Source organism: Limulus polyphemus, unplaced genomic scaffold (assembly GCF_000517525.1).
Source record: "Limulus polyphemus unplaced genomic scaffold, Limulus_polyphemus-2.1.2 Scaffold710, whole genome shotgun sequence".
NCBI classification, from domain to species: Eukaryota; Metazoa; Arthropoda; class Merostomata; order Xiphosura; family Limulidae; genus Limulus; species Limulus polyphemus.
In genome coordinates this window covers 233,200-254,078 of record NW_013666320.1, presented here as the reverse complement: position 1 = coordinate 254,078, position 20,879 = coordinate 233,200, and the positions used below count along the sequence as shown (strand labels likewise).

General features: G+C 32.5%; 1 protein-coding gene across 1 annotated transcript in view; it reads right to left on the bottom strand.

Moving 5' to 3' along the window:
- Positions 1-9,218: 9,218 nt before the first annotated feature.
- Positions 9,219-20,879, bottom strand: part of LOC106460106 (corticotropin-releasing factor receptor 2-like) — a 60,487-nt gene continuing 48,826 nt past the window's right edge. Inside the window, exons 5-10 of the mRNA XM_022386744.1 lie at positions 19,511-19,641; positions 18,270-18,355; positions 13,045-13,174; positions 11,700-11,741; positions 9,521-9,599; positions 9,219-9,422 (exon numbers count right to left, since the gene is read on the bottom strand). Of these exons, the coding sequence (XP_022242452.1) occupies positions 9,316-9,422; positions 9,521-9,599; positions 11,700-11,741; positions 13,045-13,174; positions 18,270-18,355; positions 19,511-19,641 (575 nt within the window). The 3' untranslated portion in view covers positions 9,219-9,315. The remainder of the gene's footprint in view (positions 9,423-9,520; positions 9,600-11,699; positions 11,742-13,044; positions 13,175-18,269; positions 18,356-19,510; positions 19,642-20,879) is intronic.

The window sequence follows — 20,879 nt, the reverse complement described above, 5'->3', positions numbered from 1 at the left end:
CTGCCTTCCCTCTAGTCTTACACTACTAAATTAGGGACGGCTAGTGCAGATAGCCCTCGTGTAGTTTTGCCCGAAATTCAGAACAAACAATCGTTCTTTGTATATCTGTTGAGTAACAAAGTATCTAAAACTGTGAAATTGAAGAATACGCCATTCACAGGAATAAAATTTGCCCTAATATCTGACCTACTTATGGTCAGATTGTCGAGTTTTGTTTTTTTATAAACAGCTTGTGAATGCTAAACATGTCAGGCTTCGGTAACTGTTTTACTTGTTTATCCTCTCTTACTTAGGAAATGTTTCAAAGTTATCGTAAAATATATACACCAGTAGCGGATTAAAACACCTCGGGAGCCCCGGGACAGTAAGTAACATGGTGCCCTCTCATGCATAATTATTTTTATCGTGCAAGACCAGCGTTGCTTCACGCATAAATATACACCTTGGTCTGTAGATATGTGTGTATATTTATAATCAAATTTATTTTTTTGTATATTTTAATTATTAATTCTATATTAAAAACATAAATCTTGCTTGAAGAAATAATTCCTAATTATAATACACTTTCAAATAGAAATATTCAAAAAACCCATTTCCTTTCAAATAATTCTTTCTTTTTCAACAACAATCTTGACATATAGCATCCTATCCTAAATATTTGAAGCCCCCCATCTAGATCACGATTATCTAGGCAGCCGTTCCCCTTAATCCGCCTTTGATACACACTTTCGTAACTCTATATAAGATTAAACATTTTTGCCACTGTATTGTCGCTTGCAAAAAGTTAGCTTTGAATCCCTTGAATATTATAAGAGACTCGTAATTTATTTTATAAACATAAGCCTAAATGAATGCTATTTATTAATTATTGTTTTTATCAAGTAACCTACATATCATTGTATAGAAAAAATATATATAAAAAGAGCATTATATTTGGGAACATAAAGAAAAAAATAAATCTATTGTTATTTTGTCCGAAAGCGTCTGTATACAAAAAATATTGCTATTTAGAGACATTTGATAAAGATGAAATACATAATAAATTAACACGATAAATGTTTATGGTATAAGCTGACCATTTTGTTCTTATGAATTATACGGAGATTTACTGATGAAAACCCTTTATGTGAAGTATTTACACTGTTCTGTGGAGAAAATTTAAACTGTTTTTGTTCTTGTGAAGTTTAGAAATAACTTTGGTGTTTGATATTGATCGTGATGTGCGCTTCATGTGTTATTGAAAGTGTGTAAAACTTTGATTGATAAATAAATGTCAGGTATAATCATTAAATAAGACACTAAGTAATCTTATGTCTAGGTAAAGACGTGTTACAATAAAAGTTATGATTTAGACACTTTCTAATGTTTTGGCATTTTCTTTGTTTCAATTTCTGTTGTTTATTTAAATTTCACGTTGAAAAATTACGTACCTATTCTTATTATGCTTTAAATGCAAAAACAGTTGTTGTTTTTTCTGAACTGAAGAGTTCATTTTGAAGTATTTAATACGTGTAATAATAACGATTCTACCAAAAAAAGATGAAAAGTTATAAAGCTAGAATTCAGGGCTCGATTCCCTCGGCAGACAAAGCTCAGCCAGCATCTAAGTAATTCTGTAACTTTTCATTAAAACCCAAACAATAAAAAGGGAAACATTACGTTTTCCCTTACTGTTTATCTTAGATCCATCATTCAGCCAGACACCAAATTGCTATACATTTAGATAATGTCCTTTGTTCAATTTGAATGAAACAAAGAACTGTTTTTCTCAAATGAGTTCGATTTAGGTAAAGTTAATACTCAAAAAAAAAAAAAGTAAAGAGGCATTACCAAAATTTTATTTGTCTTTCCTAATTTTTGAATGAAAACTTCTGTTTAGTTGAGTATTTAGTGAGGTTATGTTCAGTTATAATTAGTCTATTTTAAAGCAAACACATGGGGAATTCTAGTAGAAATAATTGTTGGATAAAGAATCACCTCAAGTGTTTTAGTAAAAATATTTTTTATTCTCAGGTAATAACAGTACTCTGTTTCAATGAAATATATATTTAAATATAGGACCTATATACTTAAATGTATTTAAATATTTAATTACTTAATCTTATAATTCCGACGGTGTCCACGATTCCCCCGCATCGAATTTTCAAACACATTTCTTCCAAAGTATTTCATGACTTTATTGGTTCAGGATCCTTAACAATATGTGGATCACACTAAAATATGTAACAATAATGCAGTCAGTATCGCAGTTAATCCCAGTAGTTACCGCTGGGATTTTCTCCAGAAAATAGATGATTCTACCCAATGGTAGTGAATGGTAGAAAAACAAGTCGATAATTTAAGGGTTAATCTAAACATTGTTAATCTCTCAGGATAAACTACACAGAGAATTATTGTCCGTACTTTTAATAATGTTAATCTCTCAGACTAAACTACACAAGGAATTCTTGTCCGTGCTTTTAATATTGTTAATCTCTCAGACTAAACTACACAAGGAATTCTTGTCCGTGCTTTTAATATTGTTAATCTCCCAGGATAAACTACATAGGAAATTATAGTCCATGTTTTCAATATTGTTGATCTCTCAGGATAAGCTACACAGGAAATTATTGTACGTATTTTTAATACTTTTAATCTCTTGGACTAAACTACAGAGGAAACTCTTATCCGTGTTTTCAATATTTTTAACCTCCAGGATAAACTACAGAGGAAAGTTTTGTCCATGTTTTCAATAGTGTTAATCTCTCAGGATAAACTATACATAGAAAATTCTTATCCGTGCTTTCAATATTGTTAATCTATTGGGATAAGCTACACAGGAAATTATTGTCTGTGTTTTTAATATTGTTAATCTCTCAGGATAAAATACACAGGCAATTATTGTCCGTGCTTTCAATTACTTCTATTATTTGTTTGGATTACAAAAAAAAAAAGCTCAGGCTATACCATTGATTCTTCTTTAAACTATTTTATTTTAAGACAAAGATTTGGGAATCATTGCGAGTCATTCTTCTGCTCTGAAGAATATTTCAATATGGAACCCTCATAAATCAGGAGAAACCAAAGTTTCAATAGTAAACACTGTAAACGTTTCAACAGTAGACATTGTAAACATTTCAACAGTAAACACCGTAAACGTTTCAACAGTAAAGATTGTAAACGTATCAACAGTAAGCTCTCTAAGCGTATCGGAAACACTATCTAAGTCCACCTACAGAAACTATATTATTTCTGGAAAGTATTTTAAATGCCAAAAATATCATTATTTCCTTAAGTAATCTGACTATTAACAACTCTCGAACATAAATAAGTTAACTAAATAACTTAAAATAAATTGTAACTTGATTGATAAAACCTGTCAGTAGTAATAAACTGCACATATTAAACTTAGTGTTTATTATTGAAACAAGAGGGAACCCTCAATAGCCGTGGCAGTAATTATATCTCAAATCGGTCAAGAGATGGAGCTATGAGCTAAAAGTTTGTACTTGAAAAAGAAACCAAAAAACTCGAAGCTATTGTATGAGACGCTATGCCTCGATTAACAATTAATCTCTGAAGGGCAATGTTGTGCTTCTCAGCGCAAAGAATCATGTTTTCCTGAAATGAAATTTTAAATCTTAACTGTCTGTTTATTACCAAAACAATGAAATTAGGTTAAACATGTTTGTTACACATTTTAAACATTCCTAAACATCCAAAATCCATGACCTATCTATTTGTATATCTCGTCATATAAATATTAATTCTAAACGATTACAAAACACGTTAGGCCTAGCATGGCCTGGTGGTTAGGGCACTCGACTCGCAATCTAGGTTTTTAGAATCTTACTATCAAACATGTTTACCCTTCCAGCCGTGAGACGTTATAATGGATCACATTGTTCATTGATAACAGTATCCAAGGAGTTGACGGTGAGTAGTGCCTTCCCTCTAGTCTATCATTTTTGAATTATTGACGGCTAGCACGAATAGTTCTCAAGTAGCTTTGCGCAAAATTCAACAAACAAACAATGAAAAAGATGTTATTGTTTTTCTTCGATCTATAGTGGTTTGAAGATGTTACATTAAAGATAAAAATTAAATTGGATGTCAACAAATATTTCTCATAATTTTCCTTTAGTCAGAGATTATTTTTTTTTTTTTAGTTTCATTGGCTTAACATCAAAGCATGAAAATTGGTGTAGTTCCCTTTTTGAATCAGGGTTAAGAAAAACGTTAAAATATATACATCATAATAATTTAGTGAAACTTGAAAAGACACTTTTTAGATACGGTGTAAAATTACTTCGTATCAAATTCAGCAACTAAAATGAAATGTATTCTCCAACAAATTCAACACGAGGGATTTACTGCCACCAGGATGTTTCCCGCGGCAAGCTTCCAGTTCATTTATTGGAACTGCAAGCGAGAAACGTATGAAACTAATGAAACCGTAATGTGATTTTTATAACCATCATTAAGCCTAATGAACTACGTCTTAAATCTGAATATCGTGTGTCTACATCTCAGAAGGTTTTGTTACTTTTATTAGTTCCAAAGTAAGTATATAATCAAGCAACTATAGATGCAATCATAATTTGAAATTCAATTTACATATGAAGATGCAAAACTAAAGAACGAAGAAGTTGATTAGTTGTTTGATCTGAATCATGTTTTTTTACGTGTAATATAACACTACACTTGTGTAATGTCTACATGACCAATGTTATTGAAATATCCAGTAATGAACTGAATAAAGTAAGCTTAATTTTGGTACAAAAGTACCTTGTTCTGATGCTCTAATTAATTCTTTTAGATTCCCCACATTTTAAGTACTTACACTTTACATTTGAATGCAAAATAATGAAACTATACAAGTTTATGTCTATCTAAGCATTCCTCAAGTAGTGTGTGTGTGTGTGTGTGTGAACGAAAGACTAAGGGAAGAGGAAATATAGGGGAGATATTTATTTAACCTCGGGTGTATGTGTGTGTGAATGAAAGGCTAAGGGAAGAGGAAATATAAGGGAGATAATTATTTAACCTCGGGTGTATGTGTGTGTGAATGAAAGGCTAAGAGAAGAGGATATATAGGGAAGACATTATTTAACCTCGGGTATGTGTGTGTGAATGAAAGGCTAAGAGAAGAGGATATATAGGGGAGACATTATTTAACCTCGGGTATGTGTGTGTGAACGAAAGGCTAAGGGAAGAGGAAATATACAGGAGACATTATTTAACCTCGGGTATGTGTGTGTGAACGAAAGGCTAAGGGAAGAGGAAATATAGGGGAGATATTATTTAACCTCGGGTATGTGTGTGTGAATGAAAGGCTAAGAGAAGAGGAAATATAGGGGAGACATTATTTAACCTCGGGTATGTGTGTGTGAACGAAAGGCTAAGGGAAGAGGAAATATATGGGAGATAATTATTTAACCTCGGGTGTATGTGTGTGAATGGAAGGCAAAGGGAAGAGGAAATATAGGGGAGATATTATTTAACCTCAGGTATGCTTCGTGTTGACTAATTAAAATTGTTCGTTAACTCATTTGTAGCCCCTATTTACCTCTTTATTGAATTTTCTCAAAACATACCGCATAAACGGAACTGTAAAAAATACGTGGGAGTCTCCATAATTATGTATTTATCCAGATATTACGGGTGAAGGTTTTTTCAACTGGCTACGAATTGTATATATTAACCCTGATGAAGCCGCAAAGGCGAAACGTTGGTTAAAATAAAATAATGCGTATATACGTATATGTGTGTGTGTGGAGCATAAAGGTTCGTTTTTTTCTAAACTTTTTATCAAAATGGCTACGACATCTTATTACAGCAGATTTTCCGCTAGAAAAAGTATGTTGGAAGAAAACACCTTCCTTCAGCTGATGATGTCAGTAATTCATGAAAAAAAGTTATAATAAATGTTTGTTATTCACTCAATCATATTCACTAAATTCATAAAAAAGATTACCGTTACCTGTTAATTTTATCAATGAAGAAAATCTGTTGTAATGGCTTTTATTGTTGGTTGTGGTGTTTTAGATTACTCTGTAAAAAAGTATAATGAACATTTCAATCCATTTAACTGTGACAAAAACATTTTATTTATTTATCTTCACGTTCCACCTTTAACGTAACTAATGTTCGCCAATAGGTCTAAGTTTCAAATAGAGGCTACAAGTAGTTTCAGTTACTTGCTAATTTTCTCGTACGTATGTTCGGTTCTTTATCGTATCTCTATTACTTCATCCAACATAACTCAACAGAAACAACATTCTTAGTGACTTTCTTAATAATTCACTTCTTCTTTGGTTGACTGCTAAATCTTGTATTGATTAATCATTCAATGGCCAACTAATTCAATTGAGCATAATTCGCTTTTAAATATGTATGCTCAAGTCGTTTTTTAAACTTTGAAGGAAGTTCAACAAATATGGCCACACCCACCACTTTACGTCCCACTTCCTTCGGAGCAAACAACAATACAAATGTCTAGAAATGGCTAAATTAAAAATATAAGCAACAATAATATGAATACTGCCTGCAAACAGTAATTTGATATGAAGTAAAACTAAACAATTTCATATTTTATAACAACAGTAAAACAAAGAACTTTACAAGTAGTGTTCTTTGTTTCTTTTCCAGTTAATGAAAGTAATTTACAAAGTAATTTACGAAGAATATTTACAATGAAAACTTTGTAATAACAATGCACAAACCCAGTAAAATTTTGTTACTCACGACGATAAACTTTACAGAGCTATAAGAATGGAAGCTCACTTGATATGATTATATAAACTACGTAAATGTAAATCATTCATTTTTCATTAGAGTTACGCTCAGTTGTAACATTGAAAAGTCGATAAGACTTGATGTAAGGACAGAGGAAATCCACTGTATACTTTAAATAAAACTCCAGAGACACGGCTTTTTGAGTGGATTATTTAATGTTTTTAACTTTGTAACAACGTTTCGATCATGTCACTCAGAAGCACCTTGAGTTAGTCAACAGTTACACATCAACGTTGTAGGTTATTTAGTAGAATACACATGAGGATTACGAATTTTTCACGTAATACTCATAAGCTCCATGAACTACTTAGTAGTTGTACATCAACATTATGTAGTTTCTTGATTAATTATGAGAAAAGTACTAAGTTAAGAGTTTGTGAGTGAAAGAGGCTTTGGAGATCAGAGCAGCAAAATAAACTTCGGACCGTTAAGTCTGGCACGTGTAATAGCTTGTAAATATCCTATATTTACATCTTTGTGTTCGGTGTCTTCTTTGGTGAATATAAATGAAATCGTTTTATCTGAGATTAAACAAAGTAAACGTAGGATGATTATATTGACTTTTAGTTATAGTTTTGGTTAGTCTTACTAAATCCAACAATATCTAAGGGTTAGATATCTAGGGGATGAGTTATTTTTTATTTCAGTTAGCGATAAATAAACTTTCGATGAAAGTTACAGGCTAAGCTCTTAGGTGAAGATAAAAACAATATTTTAGTTGCTACCAGACGGAGCGTAGAGCTGGAATATGCTAAGTTAAGTATTAGATTTATATGTGTGTGTGTGTGTGTGTACTTGAAAGTTTGTGATTTGGTAATAGTGAGAGAATACGACCAGTGATGTGGTGAAGCAAGAGGTGGGTCATTTTGACCGAGATGGATAATTCTGAACCTCTTTTAATGAATTTGTTAAACATTAATTACGGAATGAAGACGCATAATAAAATGACACGTGTATCAGTGTTAAAACGAAAAAGAAAGTTATCATGCATAAAAAATATTCAGTAAGGCTCTCACACGACTTTTGTGTTTATTTTATGTCATCCTATGGAGTTCGATTTCATTTAAACATCCAATATAAGGCATTGTTTACAATAGCATACTAGCAAGTATTATTGGAAGCGTCTTAACGGTTCTTTTTAAACTGAGGCGTAATTTAACAGGTCATTTAATATTCTGTAAGATATTCAGCTATTTCAACAGGCGAAGTCAGGTTCTCTAGAATCCTGTGTTTACTTTAACATGTGAAGTAAGGTTTTCAAGGATCTTATTTTTACTTTAACAGGTGAAGTAAGGTTTTCTAGGATCCTGCGTTTACTTTAACAGGTGAAGTAAGGTTTTCTAGGATCCTGCATTTACTTTATCGGGTGAAGTAAGATTCTCTAGGACCCTGTATTAACTTTAACGAGTGAAATAAGGTTTTCTAGGATCGTGTTTTTACTTTAACAGGTAAAGTAAGGTTTTCTAGGATCCTGCCTTTACTTTAACAGGTGAAGTAAGGTTCTCTAGGACCCTGTATTAAGTTTAACGAGTGAAATAAGGTTTTTTAGATCGTGTTTTTACTTTAACAGGTGAAGTAAGGTTTTCTAGGATCGTGTTTTTACTTTAACATGTGAAGTAAGGTTTTCTAGGATCCTGCATTTACTTTAACAGGTGAAATAATGTTTTCTAGGATTCTGTTTTTACTTTAACAGGTGAAGTAAGGTTTTCTAGGATCCTGCATTTACTTTAACAGGTGAAGTAAGGTTTTCTAGGATCCTGTTTTTACTTTAACAGGTGAAGTAAGGTTTTCTAGGATCCTGTATTTACTTTAGCAGGTAAAGTAAGATTCTCAAGGATCTTATATTTACAATATTATGTACCTGTTCTGAGGATCAATAAAAAACTTATATATTTGTTATAAAATGTGATCTACAACTCTCGAGGAGCCTGTACTTACAGTAATTTATGATCTAAGGTTTTCTATATAGCTATGGATATTGTAAGAGATGATGGAGTAAATGTCTATTATCTACAATAAACTTTAGGTAAATGACACACACGTTTAAATAGTTCTAGGGGACCTAGCACTTACCCTACCTACGTGAACGAATCCATTCATATATAGATCAGGTAGATTTCGTTCAAGCTAAATGTGTCTTACAACTTATGCACAAATTCAACCAAATAAAACGAGCCAATCTAATAAAAGTTTGTACTTTCGAAACTTAGCTGTCAAAGAGCCCACAGTTTTAACACGTTTCTTTCTGGTTTTTACAACTATAGTTGAGCACAGACTGCGTTTATAGTAAGTTCTAAATAAGATTCGATTTTTTTTATAACCTTACTTATTTCGTACGGAGAACTATTTGTTACATTCCGAAGAAAAGCAGATATCGATAAGGAATAACAATCGAAAGTTTAAACAAAAATGTTTCTACTTCAAGTTTAAAGACCTTACAGTGTCAAGAATTATATGTCTTTATCATTGTCAAGGAATAACAGAAATTTATTTTATTTTTTTGGTGTGCACGGAATGGACGAAAAAAGAGCGGCGGTTTCATAGGACATCCTGCTGGTTGTGATCTTTCAGAAATGCGACAACTGCCGCTGGCTTTGTTCCGTCTTTTCTTGTTTCAGAAGAACATCCCAAAGTCCCAGAAGGCCCTGTAATAGCCAAATGATTCGTTTTTAAAGTTGAATTCTGGGATACTTCTGATATTAGATTTTCTTTGTATGAGAACTCGATGTTTTGTGAGACATACCTCCATGTCTTGTCGATTTCCCTGTGGGATTTCTTCTAAGAACTGCTCGCTGATAAGCATTACGTAATGCAGTCTGCACCTGGAAAACATTAAATATTTTATCCCATAGCAACCCAGCTTTCAAAGATTTGTGTTATGTTTAGTTTGAATAAAAAAAATTTTGTTGCTTACTTGGAAACTAACCGAGGTTTGGTGGTTTTTTTTTTTTCTAGGACGATAAAATATAAAATAAACTCAATCAACCTTCAACATCTAGGTTTGAGATTATTTTACGAAGTCTAATTTTATTTGTGAACCATTTTACGCCGTAAGTGCGATGGTAAATTACTTATATCAAAAGTCACGAGGTTGGTTCAGTTTCACATTGTTTCTTATTCATTCTACAACCAAGAAATCTTTAATCTCCATGTGACTTACTAAAACAAAAATGTGAACTTTTGAATCTCTCTCTAGTTTCACATTGTTTCTTATTCATTCTACAACCAAGAAATCTTTAATCTCCATGTGACTTACTAAAACAAAAATGTGAACTTTTGAATCTCTCTCTAGTTTCACATTGTTTCTTATTCATTCTACAACCAAGAATTCTTTAATCTCTATGTGACTTACTAAAGCAAAAAATATGAACTTTTGAATATCTTCCTAGTTTCACATTGTTTCTTATTCACTCTACAACCAAGAATTCTTTCATCTCTATGTGACTTACTAAAGCAAAAATATGAACTTTTGAATATCTTCCTAGTTTCACATTGTTTCTTATTCACTCTACAACCAAGAATTCTTTCATCTCTATGTGACTTACTAAAACAAAAATGTGAACTTTTGAATGTCTCTCTGGTTTCAAATTGTTTCTTATTTACTCTACAACCAAGAAATCTTTAATCTCCATGTGACTTACTAAAACAAAAATGTGAACTTTTGAATCTCTCTCTAGTTTTACATTGTTTCTTATTCACTCTACAACCAAGAATTCTTTAATCTCTATGTGACTTACTAAAACAAAAATGTGAACTTTTGAATCTCTCTCTAGTTTCACATTGTTTCTTATTCACTCTACAACCAAGAAATCTTTAATCACCATGTGACTTACTAAAACAAAAATGTGAACCTTTAAAATATCTCTCTAGAAGTGTATATGTTCATAAGCAAAAGTAAAAATCAACATATCAATCAATATAGCCAATTAATTATATTTTTCTTACGGCTATACTTACAAAAATTAGGAAAATTAACCCAGTAATGAATAGAACTAACTTAATACGTCGTTCGTAATAGAATTATTCATAGTAAAAAAAAACAAAAAACGTAGAATGATTAGAATGTACTGTACTGGTGCATAATATATTACGTGGTTTGACTGGCTTAGGATATTGAATTAGTCCTAAATACATATATCAGGCTAACAGGGCAAAACAATAATACACAGCAGAATTATAAAGTAACAAAAATTCGACACTTTAAATAGTCTAAACAAAAACATTGATGAGAATAACTATGAATAAATAATATAGTATATTCAAACGTTATTACATTATCCGTGAATCTAATTATTTTAGCCTCATTGACATAATTAGCAATTTATTAATATCGCAGCTACCCATTCAAGTCCAGCGGTAAGTGTACGGACTTATAACGCTAAAATCCGGGGTTCGATTCCCGAGGTTGGCACAGCTGATAGCCAAATATGACTTTCGTATAGATTGTTTGTTTGTTTGAAGTTGTGCACAAAGCTACACAATGGGCTATCTGTGCTCTGCCAACCACGGGTATCGAAACCCGGTTTCTAGCGTTGTAAGTCCGCAGACATACCGCTGTGCCACATATAGAAAATAAACAAACAAGTTATTCATATCATATACATTTGATTACGTCAATCATTGCAGGTGCAACATTCACAGACTTTAACTTGAAACGAAAGAGTAAACTCATGACCATAAAAACGCCGTTGCTGTATTTAAACGGCAGATTTACGATGAAAGAAAGAATGTATCGCTGCAATTATCTAATGTGTTTACTTAAGCGTATGAAAAAATAGAACGACTGCAAAATGTAATGTTTTTTGAAATAATCACTTATATCACCAGAATGCTTAAAACACACCCAAAACAGAAGCGAATAAAATTTGCTAATAAAAAAAACAACAACAACAACAACATAACCTAAACTCGGAGTTACGTACCTCTGAGTTTGTGAAACAGTAAAGTACAGCCAAGAAGAGACCCTAAAAATATAATAAACGATATTAGTTTCTCTAGAACCAGTGTACAGGAACAAGCACCCAGAGCTTCATAAAATTAGATCAAAAAAGCGTTTAAATGCTTTTTTTTTTCAAAAACAACCCCAAGCACTCTTGAAATAGTGCCGACTGTACTCACTTGCGTCAGAAAAATCAACACGAGTAAAGTGTAACATTTTTGTAAAGTATGAGTGGATTTATTTAAATAACATAAAAATGTACGTTATATGCTAGAATTTTTTGTATACACAACCATTGGATTCATTCGAGCTTATACACAACCACTGGATTAATTCAAGCTTATACACACAACCACAGGATTCATTTAAGCTTATACACAACCACTGGATTCATTCCAGCTTATACACAACCACTGGATTCATTCAAGCTTATACACAACCACTGGATTCATTCAAGCTTATACACAACCACTGGATTCATTCCAGTTTATACACAACCACAGGATTCATTCGAGCCTACACACAACCACTGGATTCATTCCAGCTTGTACACAACCACAGGATTCATTCGAGCTTGTACACAACCACTGGATTCATTCAAGCTTATACACAACCACTGGATTCATTCGAGCCTACACACAACCACTGGATTCATTCAAGCTTATACACAACCACTGGATTCATTCAAGCTTATACACAACCACTGGATTCATTCAAGCTTGTACACAACCACTAGATTCATTCAAGCTTGTACACAACCACTGGATTCATTCAAGCTTATACACAACCACTGGATTCATTCAAGCCTGTACACAACCACTGGATTCATTCAAGCTTATACACAACCACTGGATTCATTCAAGCTTATACACAACCACTGGATTCATTCAAGCCGTTCAAAAATATTAACAACTTTGTTAAATTTTGAATCAGAAAAGTCTACACTATTCATTGAATTTTTTTTATTCGAGGAATGAAAATAAAACAACAGCAACTGTAGTAATTTAAAACAGAAAAGTCTGCATTGCTTGCTTCAACCAATTTATAAAGTACCAAGTCGCTCAAGAAGGAATGAAAATAAAACAACTCCAACTGTAGTAATTTAAAACAGAAAAGTCAACTTTGTTTTGTTTTCATTCCGTTTAATAAAGTACCAGTCAATTCAAGAAAAGCAAAACGTGAAAACAGCCGCGCTAATGAGCAGGAGATACGACAGAGTAGCCCTAACAAAACTCTAACATATAAACATCGGGGAATGATTACGGAAATCGCAATCATATCATTAATATTGTTCGTACTTATTTAAAAAAAACAATAAATAAAACAACCTGTGAGGACTGCATTACTGCGTTGGTAATCATGTAAGCCCGTTCCAGTCTACCTCTTGGGTTGATGCAGAACAGAAGATGCGTTATCCCGAGTAGTGGAAATAAAAGTACTGTAGCTTTTATAGATTTCCTACAGACATGTTGAGAAAAATATAATGATATAACTGCTTTAGAAAAATATAATAATATAACTTGTTTTAAGTACTCTATTTTATTAAGCAAGCTTATAATGTAAGTTGGATTTGTTTTGACTTATGAAGTAGTAGTAGAAATATTAAAAAGAATTAAATATTTAGTTGAAGGTGTCCTTCAGTTTACGTTGTTTAGCACACCAAAACGATGTTTATATTCGGTGTTAGAATTTACACCATCTCTGCTTTATCTGGCAGCCGTGTGCTGTTTATTATACAAGGGTTTATATGTCAAAGAAAGTTGAAAACATTGTTTTTAAATTGAAAGCATAATAAAAATAACACTCTCATTATTACTTCTTTTTTTTTAAAAGATATATTTATGTTTTTGATATAAACATTTATAAGTTTCAGAGTTAGACACACAGTGGATAACTTTTGACTCATAGTAACGACAGGTCATTTTGACAGTAATTTGTATTCTGTATTTACCGCTTTCTGCCGCCGTCCGTCATTTTTTTACAGCCAGCCAGCCAGCACATCCTACCACCCATCATCTACGCTCAGGGACTGATTATTACTTCTATAACGCAACCTCAGTTTAAAGTAAGGGAAATATTTTGTGATATTGCACGGATTCGAACTAAGTTTTCAAGCTTCGGAATCCAGGGCTCTATCACAGGGCCGATCCGCACCTCGTGTCAGTCAGCTAGCACTAAACCAATGACGTTAACAATAAGGGACTTTAGAAAAGTTACGTCATAATAACGTTATTCGTTAGGCGGCAGCACCTACCGGGCCTAACAATTGGCGCCTGTTTTGGCATGCGATTTGTCAGATTGAGTGTGTCATGGATTAACATAGCACCAAGACATATCCATAAATTACAAACAATATACAGAATTCATTACTAACTACAGTATACAAAGTACCCAGGTCCACACTATCTATATTTATGCACAAATATCCAAATATGGAAACATATCTCGCTAAATTATTTCGCGCAAAATTGGCACAAAAATTACTTATCGTATGAATTATATTGCTACTGCATACATGAAGAAGATAGTCCTAAGTGCCTCTCATCAATTAATATATACATTAAAAATAATCATTTAATAAGGCCACTATACACTAGACTAAGAAACCTACCTTAGTTTTAAACTGCTAAGACAGCATTAAGAGGGTATTTTTGTGAAATGCTCTCAAGGAGTTTTAAAACTAATAAACTGTGATAAATACACGTGGAACTGTTCGTCATATGCAGAGTTTTCGCAACAGCAAATAAAGAGAAAATGTGTTTATTGACACGAATATTACAGTAATTACGTACATGGACATTGCCCTGAAAGGGGTCAAAGTAAGTTCGGGGTACTTTGACCCTCATGTTGTAATTAAATTAATATTCTTCAGAAACCAGTTACCATCTACCGGGGGCGGGTCAAGTGTATCTAACCCTCCCAGGTCTATAAGACCTAAACACCGATAAAGAACAGCAGCAAAGTGTCCTAGATCAACAAACTCAGTATTTCTACACAACTATTCAAACATGCCAACTCTATCAGACAGACTCCTAGATAACTCGCTTCAATATCATAAGAAAAAATATTAATAAAAATGAACTGACGAGCAAACTAGAGAGTTACATAATACATGATGAACCAAGTCCTACGTACTTATCCTCTCTAAACATCATAAATAAGAAACTTACAGGACAAACAGTGCTAGGCTAACTGAATCATAGACACAAACGTAACTCTATTTTACAAGGATTTTGTATGTAATGTGACGGATTTACTATCATATATCTATTTTAATATCGATGTTTGTTTAAGTTAAATTTATATGTAGAAATGTACAGAACTTATACTGTTAAATCTGTATTGCGAAATTCCCGCCTATTCACTTAAATTGTAGAAAATTCTCGAGTGTCAGAATCAACAATGTATATGTTTACGTAGACACTGATGTATCGTTTATATTGTTGCGTAAGCTGAACTTTCGAGACACGCCTATAAATATAACCAACGCGACGCGCCAAAAGACAGTATATATTATTGGTTTCCTGCAGTTGGTATACTATAAACCTCAGAAGCTATAACTGCGATTAACGCTTAATAATCGGGGACTTCAGATATTTGACCAGGAACGTCTATAAATTTCGAACATTACAAACCATTTAACTTCAGTGGATTCACGTACGACATTAGTATTTTTACGAAAACATTACCTAATGTCATCGGTAGGAAAAATCGGCGTGTGATTCGTGAAGACTACAGAGCTAGCTAAGTCCATATTAAGTGAATTGTATCTACATCAACTCTAAATTAATTCGCTCATCGTGAACCCTCGATAAGATATCAAGGAAGTTCCAGACCAGAAAGAAGACTCAATATTGTTTGTAAGTTTGTAAATCTTTTGTACATAGAGCATTATTTGTAATAACTGTTATTGCAAATTGTATTATTATTTGTATATTAAAATATATCTGTATTAAAAAAGAAACTGTGTGTATTAATCTTGTTGGCAAATATCATAAATTGAATACATATCGGCATTTATTTAACTTCTAAGTCTAAATTACAATTTAACTCAGTTTTAGGCAATATGAAATTGTAATACGTAACGGTAAAAATAGGATTATGTATGTGTGTGTGTGTATATGACTGCTAAGTGGAACTGTATTGTGAACACGGACTAATAGTACGATCATACATAAGTGAAGCTAGTGAACATATACAAGTTAATAATACACCATGAATTGGACATGGCACGAAAAGGACAATGGACAAAATTTAACATACTGTGAGTAATGCAACAACGTAACAAGGGTTATTACCTAGGGTTCAGTAACAGTGCAAACAAAATAACAATTCCTAAGAGTGAGGAAGAGGTCAACGCTGAACCTGACCCTCCCTGGTCCAAAACATGGACCGAAGCCTGATGAATAGGAAATAAGTGTCTTGTTGTCTTGAACAAGTAGAGCCAAATCATCCAATCTAAAATATATCTTAAAAACTTGATATAGAATACTAGTAAAATGCCACACAGCTGTTGTAGTGTGCCGGGTTGTAATAAGCGTGGAGGTTATGAACTTCCAAATGAGAAAGAAAAGAACAAATCATGGGTGATTGTTATCGGTCATGTAAATGGTAATTCAAAGCTATAGTGGCCATCACCCAGCAGTCATTTCTTACCATCAGATTACAATATAGAGACATGACAGGTTTGTATTTAAACAAATTATTATTTGTTATTTATATGGATTTCTATTTATTATTAGATCTAGATATATCATTACTTTTCATTATCTCACTATTGTCACCGTGATAAAATGATGGGCACCCTATTAACTTTTATCAATAAATTTATTTAGAAATTAGATCTCTAGTTTAAAAACACTAAATATATGAAAATGATTGATAGTATTAATTCAGTTTTAGTTACGTTCCAACCTCAGGCAATGTATGCGTTTAGTAGTTTGTTTGTTTTTTACTTCACGATCAGGTTTTACTTAACAAAATTTATAACATAAACCATGCAAGTCATAAAATTCCAACCTAATTTATAAAATGTTTACGAAATATGAATATTATCATGAATCATTTTTTCCATGAAATTATGACAACTTTCCAATTTTACAAATACATAAATAAGTATTTGTCTTGTCAATAACACAGCTTTCTATTCCTAAATAATCTTGGTCTATAAAGTATAGTTTTCAGAAACATTTGTGTGACATTTGAGTTCTAAAATATTAATATTACATGTACCAAAATAACTTTCTTAGCTCTACATTACAAGGCTTGAAGGTTAGGGACTAGAATTTGTTCATCTGACGCTTTGGATGAATCGTAAAGCACAATTATTGTATAAGTAGATTTAATTGTTTTGTGTAAAATAAGGTGGGCAAAAATATTAAAATGTACTTTTATTGTTTTCTCCCGAAACTGCTAAAATAGGGTTGTCGGTTTCATAAAACAAGAAATAAGTCGCCTTAGCAGTGATTGTAAATTTATTGAAACTGTCCAGAGTGACAGTGTGTCCCCAAACCCCGATTATCGTTCAACTTCCAACTATTTAACTCAAAATATACGAAATGGCAACAATTATGGAGAAATAAACATAAAAGAGCTGAAGCAAGCTGTGCGTGAACGAAATGCAAAGCTTACAGGAAGGAAAAGAGAACTTGTTGAAAAGTTAACATCGGACTTTTCACACCTACTTAGATTCGGTTGTTGATGAAGCGCTGTCGCGTTCCCCTTTATCTCCTCGCAGTCCCGGTAGCACCTGACGCCGCCTAACGACAATTGCGACTTATAAAGTCTCTCATTAATTAATTGCTACAGCTAGCCTAATCATCGTAGTGCTGGTCTACTTTCACGGCGAATCGATTTGAACTGCTGTAGGCCTAATTCATAACCCACAAATTATTATAGCAATCTGATAATTAGTAATTGTAAGGTGGTTAGCAAGGAACAATAGAGTATACCGAGAACAATATATAAGATTATAATAAAATAACAAATAATACAACACTGACCTTTGTATAATAAACTAATATAGTTAGTCTTAGAAAGCGTTTCTCAAACTTTTTGATACCAGGGACCGGTTAGTTGCTTCAAAGTTCCATAACCTGTTGCGATCTACTAATGTGCAAGTAAAACTAAAAACCACAACGATTTGAATACGAATGTTCTATCAGTGTTTGTTTGTTTTCGTAGAATTCCATGGACCAGCAATGTGTTTGTAACGCACCGTTAGCAGTCTGTAACCGGTGGTTGGGAAACACTGATTTAAAGTTTTTCAAACTAATTTAGTTAAGCTAAGTTTTTCACAGTTCACTGTAAACTTCATTAAGCCTATTTGTACGCCACCTACTAGAAATAAATCCCAATAATTTTTTTTTTCAGCATAACATTATTCCAGAAAAGATTAATGTTTAACTACATTGACAATCAAAAATATAACAGAGAGCTCAACATCATTTATGTGTAAAATAGAACTACAAATATTTTAAGACTATTTCCAGGTTTAAGATAAATGACAGTTGGATATTTTAGTTACTAATCTTTAGTTTGGAATGTTTTATACCTAACTTGTGCTGTTTCAACGGAGACACTGGCTCGCAGTTTGGTGACCAGGATTCGAATAATGTTCACTAAAAAAATGGTATTAATCTGAAAAAAAAGAAACTTTGTGGAAAAATTCATGGACAATATGTCGTAGACTTTAACTAAACGATTTTACATGCAAACTAATCTGTTGAAACACAGAACATGTTAAATATTAAATTAAATAATAACTAATGCTAAGAAACTTGTGCTCAAACAAATAATTTTATCATTAATATGTCAGTATTATATCATGGAATATTTAGTACATGTTAGCTGCGAGACGTATACTAGTTGTCATAAAATTACAAAAACTATCACGAAGCACGACATACTTAACATATCAGCGAATCTGGCGTTTATCAGTACAGTTTAGGCCAAGTTAAAAAAAAGTTTAGCATCCGGAGTTTTCGAAAAATGGAAGGAGGGGGGGGTCGTCATTATTTTAAAGGATTTCTTTGAAAGAAAGCATGCACCCTTTTTTCGTGATTGTTGCTTGTTTTCAAAGGGTTCAATTCAAATAGAAGTCTTCTTTGTTTAATTTTTTCATCAAAGCGATTAAAAGTTTATGGCAAATAAAGAAAAGTGGCAAAACGAATCAACTGTGTCCATCTTATTATTTATTCAGAAGTTTCCTTTGTTGTTTTTTTTTGTATGATCGATAAACGATAATTCATAAAAAGAAAAAAAAATTGCCACAAAAGTGTGGGAAGGCGGTTGCAAAAAAAAAAAGGGGGGGGGTAAGCTGGCAGGAACACTAAACATGTATTTTTCTTTACTAGGCCTCAAGTTTGCAATAATGAAGCATCGAAGTAGTACAGAGCGATATTACGAGTATTAATTTTGACCTCATATAACAGTAGCTCAAGGGAAAGCATTTACTTAATTGTCAAAATATAATATTTCATACTGCTTCCAAGCGTTTTGCTATATCGGAAACAAGTCGGACTGGTGTCTAAGTAAAAGAAATAACTGTGTTTGCTTATTGTTGTTGTTGATTTTTGCATTTATTTACATTACTAATTTGGTGAATTACTTTTAGGCGAAGTACTCGCTGTCAAGTAGGTTAGAAATATTTTTGTTGGATTAATTTTCGAATACAAGCTATCTTATTAGGCGAACATAACTTGCGATGATAACTGTTTTTTGTTGTTGTTGTTTTTGCTTTGTAGAACATTAAACTTAACATAAAATTTAAGCTGATATTCAAGAAAGATGTACCAGAAGTACTAGCAGCATTGGACCTGTCAGAATCCAAACGAACATTGAGCTGCCATAACCTTCCCAGCAAACCGTGTTAAGGTCACGTGACATCACGACACTCCAGCTAATTATAAAAGTTGTGGGGGCACCTGGAAAAAAAAATTATTACAATGTATTCAAATTTTATAAAGTATATTTGATGGTCCTATTGTTCTAGGGTTTTAGCTCTTGCCTAAAGCTACAAAAATAAGACCAAAATCTATTTAACTGTTCAAATATGAGTAGGAAATAACGAGAACAGTTCTCGATATGGTACTAATATCAAGTAGAGATAAAAATACACTGGATAAACCCAAAAAATAATTGAGTAAAATATCAACTGTTTCTTATACGAAAAATTAACGTTTTGAATAAGAATGACATTGTTATGTAGTTTTTTACTTTTATCATAAATTTGACGTAAATCTAAGTAAGAAACTTATTTTGTATCGTGCATCAAAAACTAGTGAAATACTTTTGACTTTCTAGCGAGTGAATAATAGAGATATATGCAAATATTATATTGTACAAAAGTTATAAAGTTATTACTGTATAACTTATGTACATAAAGTAAGATATTATCATTCTCTTTTTATCTTCTACAAATCTTATTTGGCACAATCGACATATTTCGTAAAAATGAAAGAGGTGGACAAACAAAGGATTTTATAAATAGGTCAATTTACTCTGGAAAGTTAGCAGTAGCTTCTCTGCACTAAAGTAGTCATTTAAATTTGGTTTCAATCTGTGTAAGGAAAGGAATTTTTTGACACTTTGTTAAATTTTGTTCAGATTTGATTATGATTTTGATAATCAACTATTTCTCGTAAGCCAAGTATTTGTTTTAGTAATGCTTATGTCTTTCACCTGTTTCTCGGAAGCCGGGAATTGTTTTGGTTGTGGTTATGATTTTATACTGTTGTTCGGTAGCCAAGGTTTGTTTTGGTTGTGGTTGTGATATTAAACTGTTGTTCGGTAGCCAAGATTTGTTTTGGTTGTGATATTAAACTGTTGATCGGTAGCCAAGATTTGTTTTGGTTGTGATATTAAACTGTTGATCGGTATTCAAGGTTTGTTTTGGTTGTGATATTAAACTGTTGCTCGGTATTCAAGGTTTGTTTTGGTTTTGATATTAAACTGTTGCTCGGTAGTCAAGATTTTTTTCGTTATGGTTATGATATTAAACTGTTGCTCTGTATTCAAGGTTTGTTTTGGTTATGATATTAAACTGTTGCTCGGTAGCTAAGATTTGTTTTCGTTATGGTTATGATATTAAACTGTTGCTCGGTAGCCAAGATTTGTTTTGATTGTGATATTAACCTGTTGCTCGGTAGCCAAGATTTGTTTT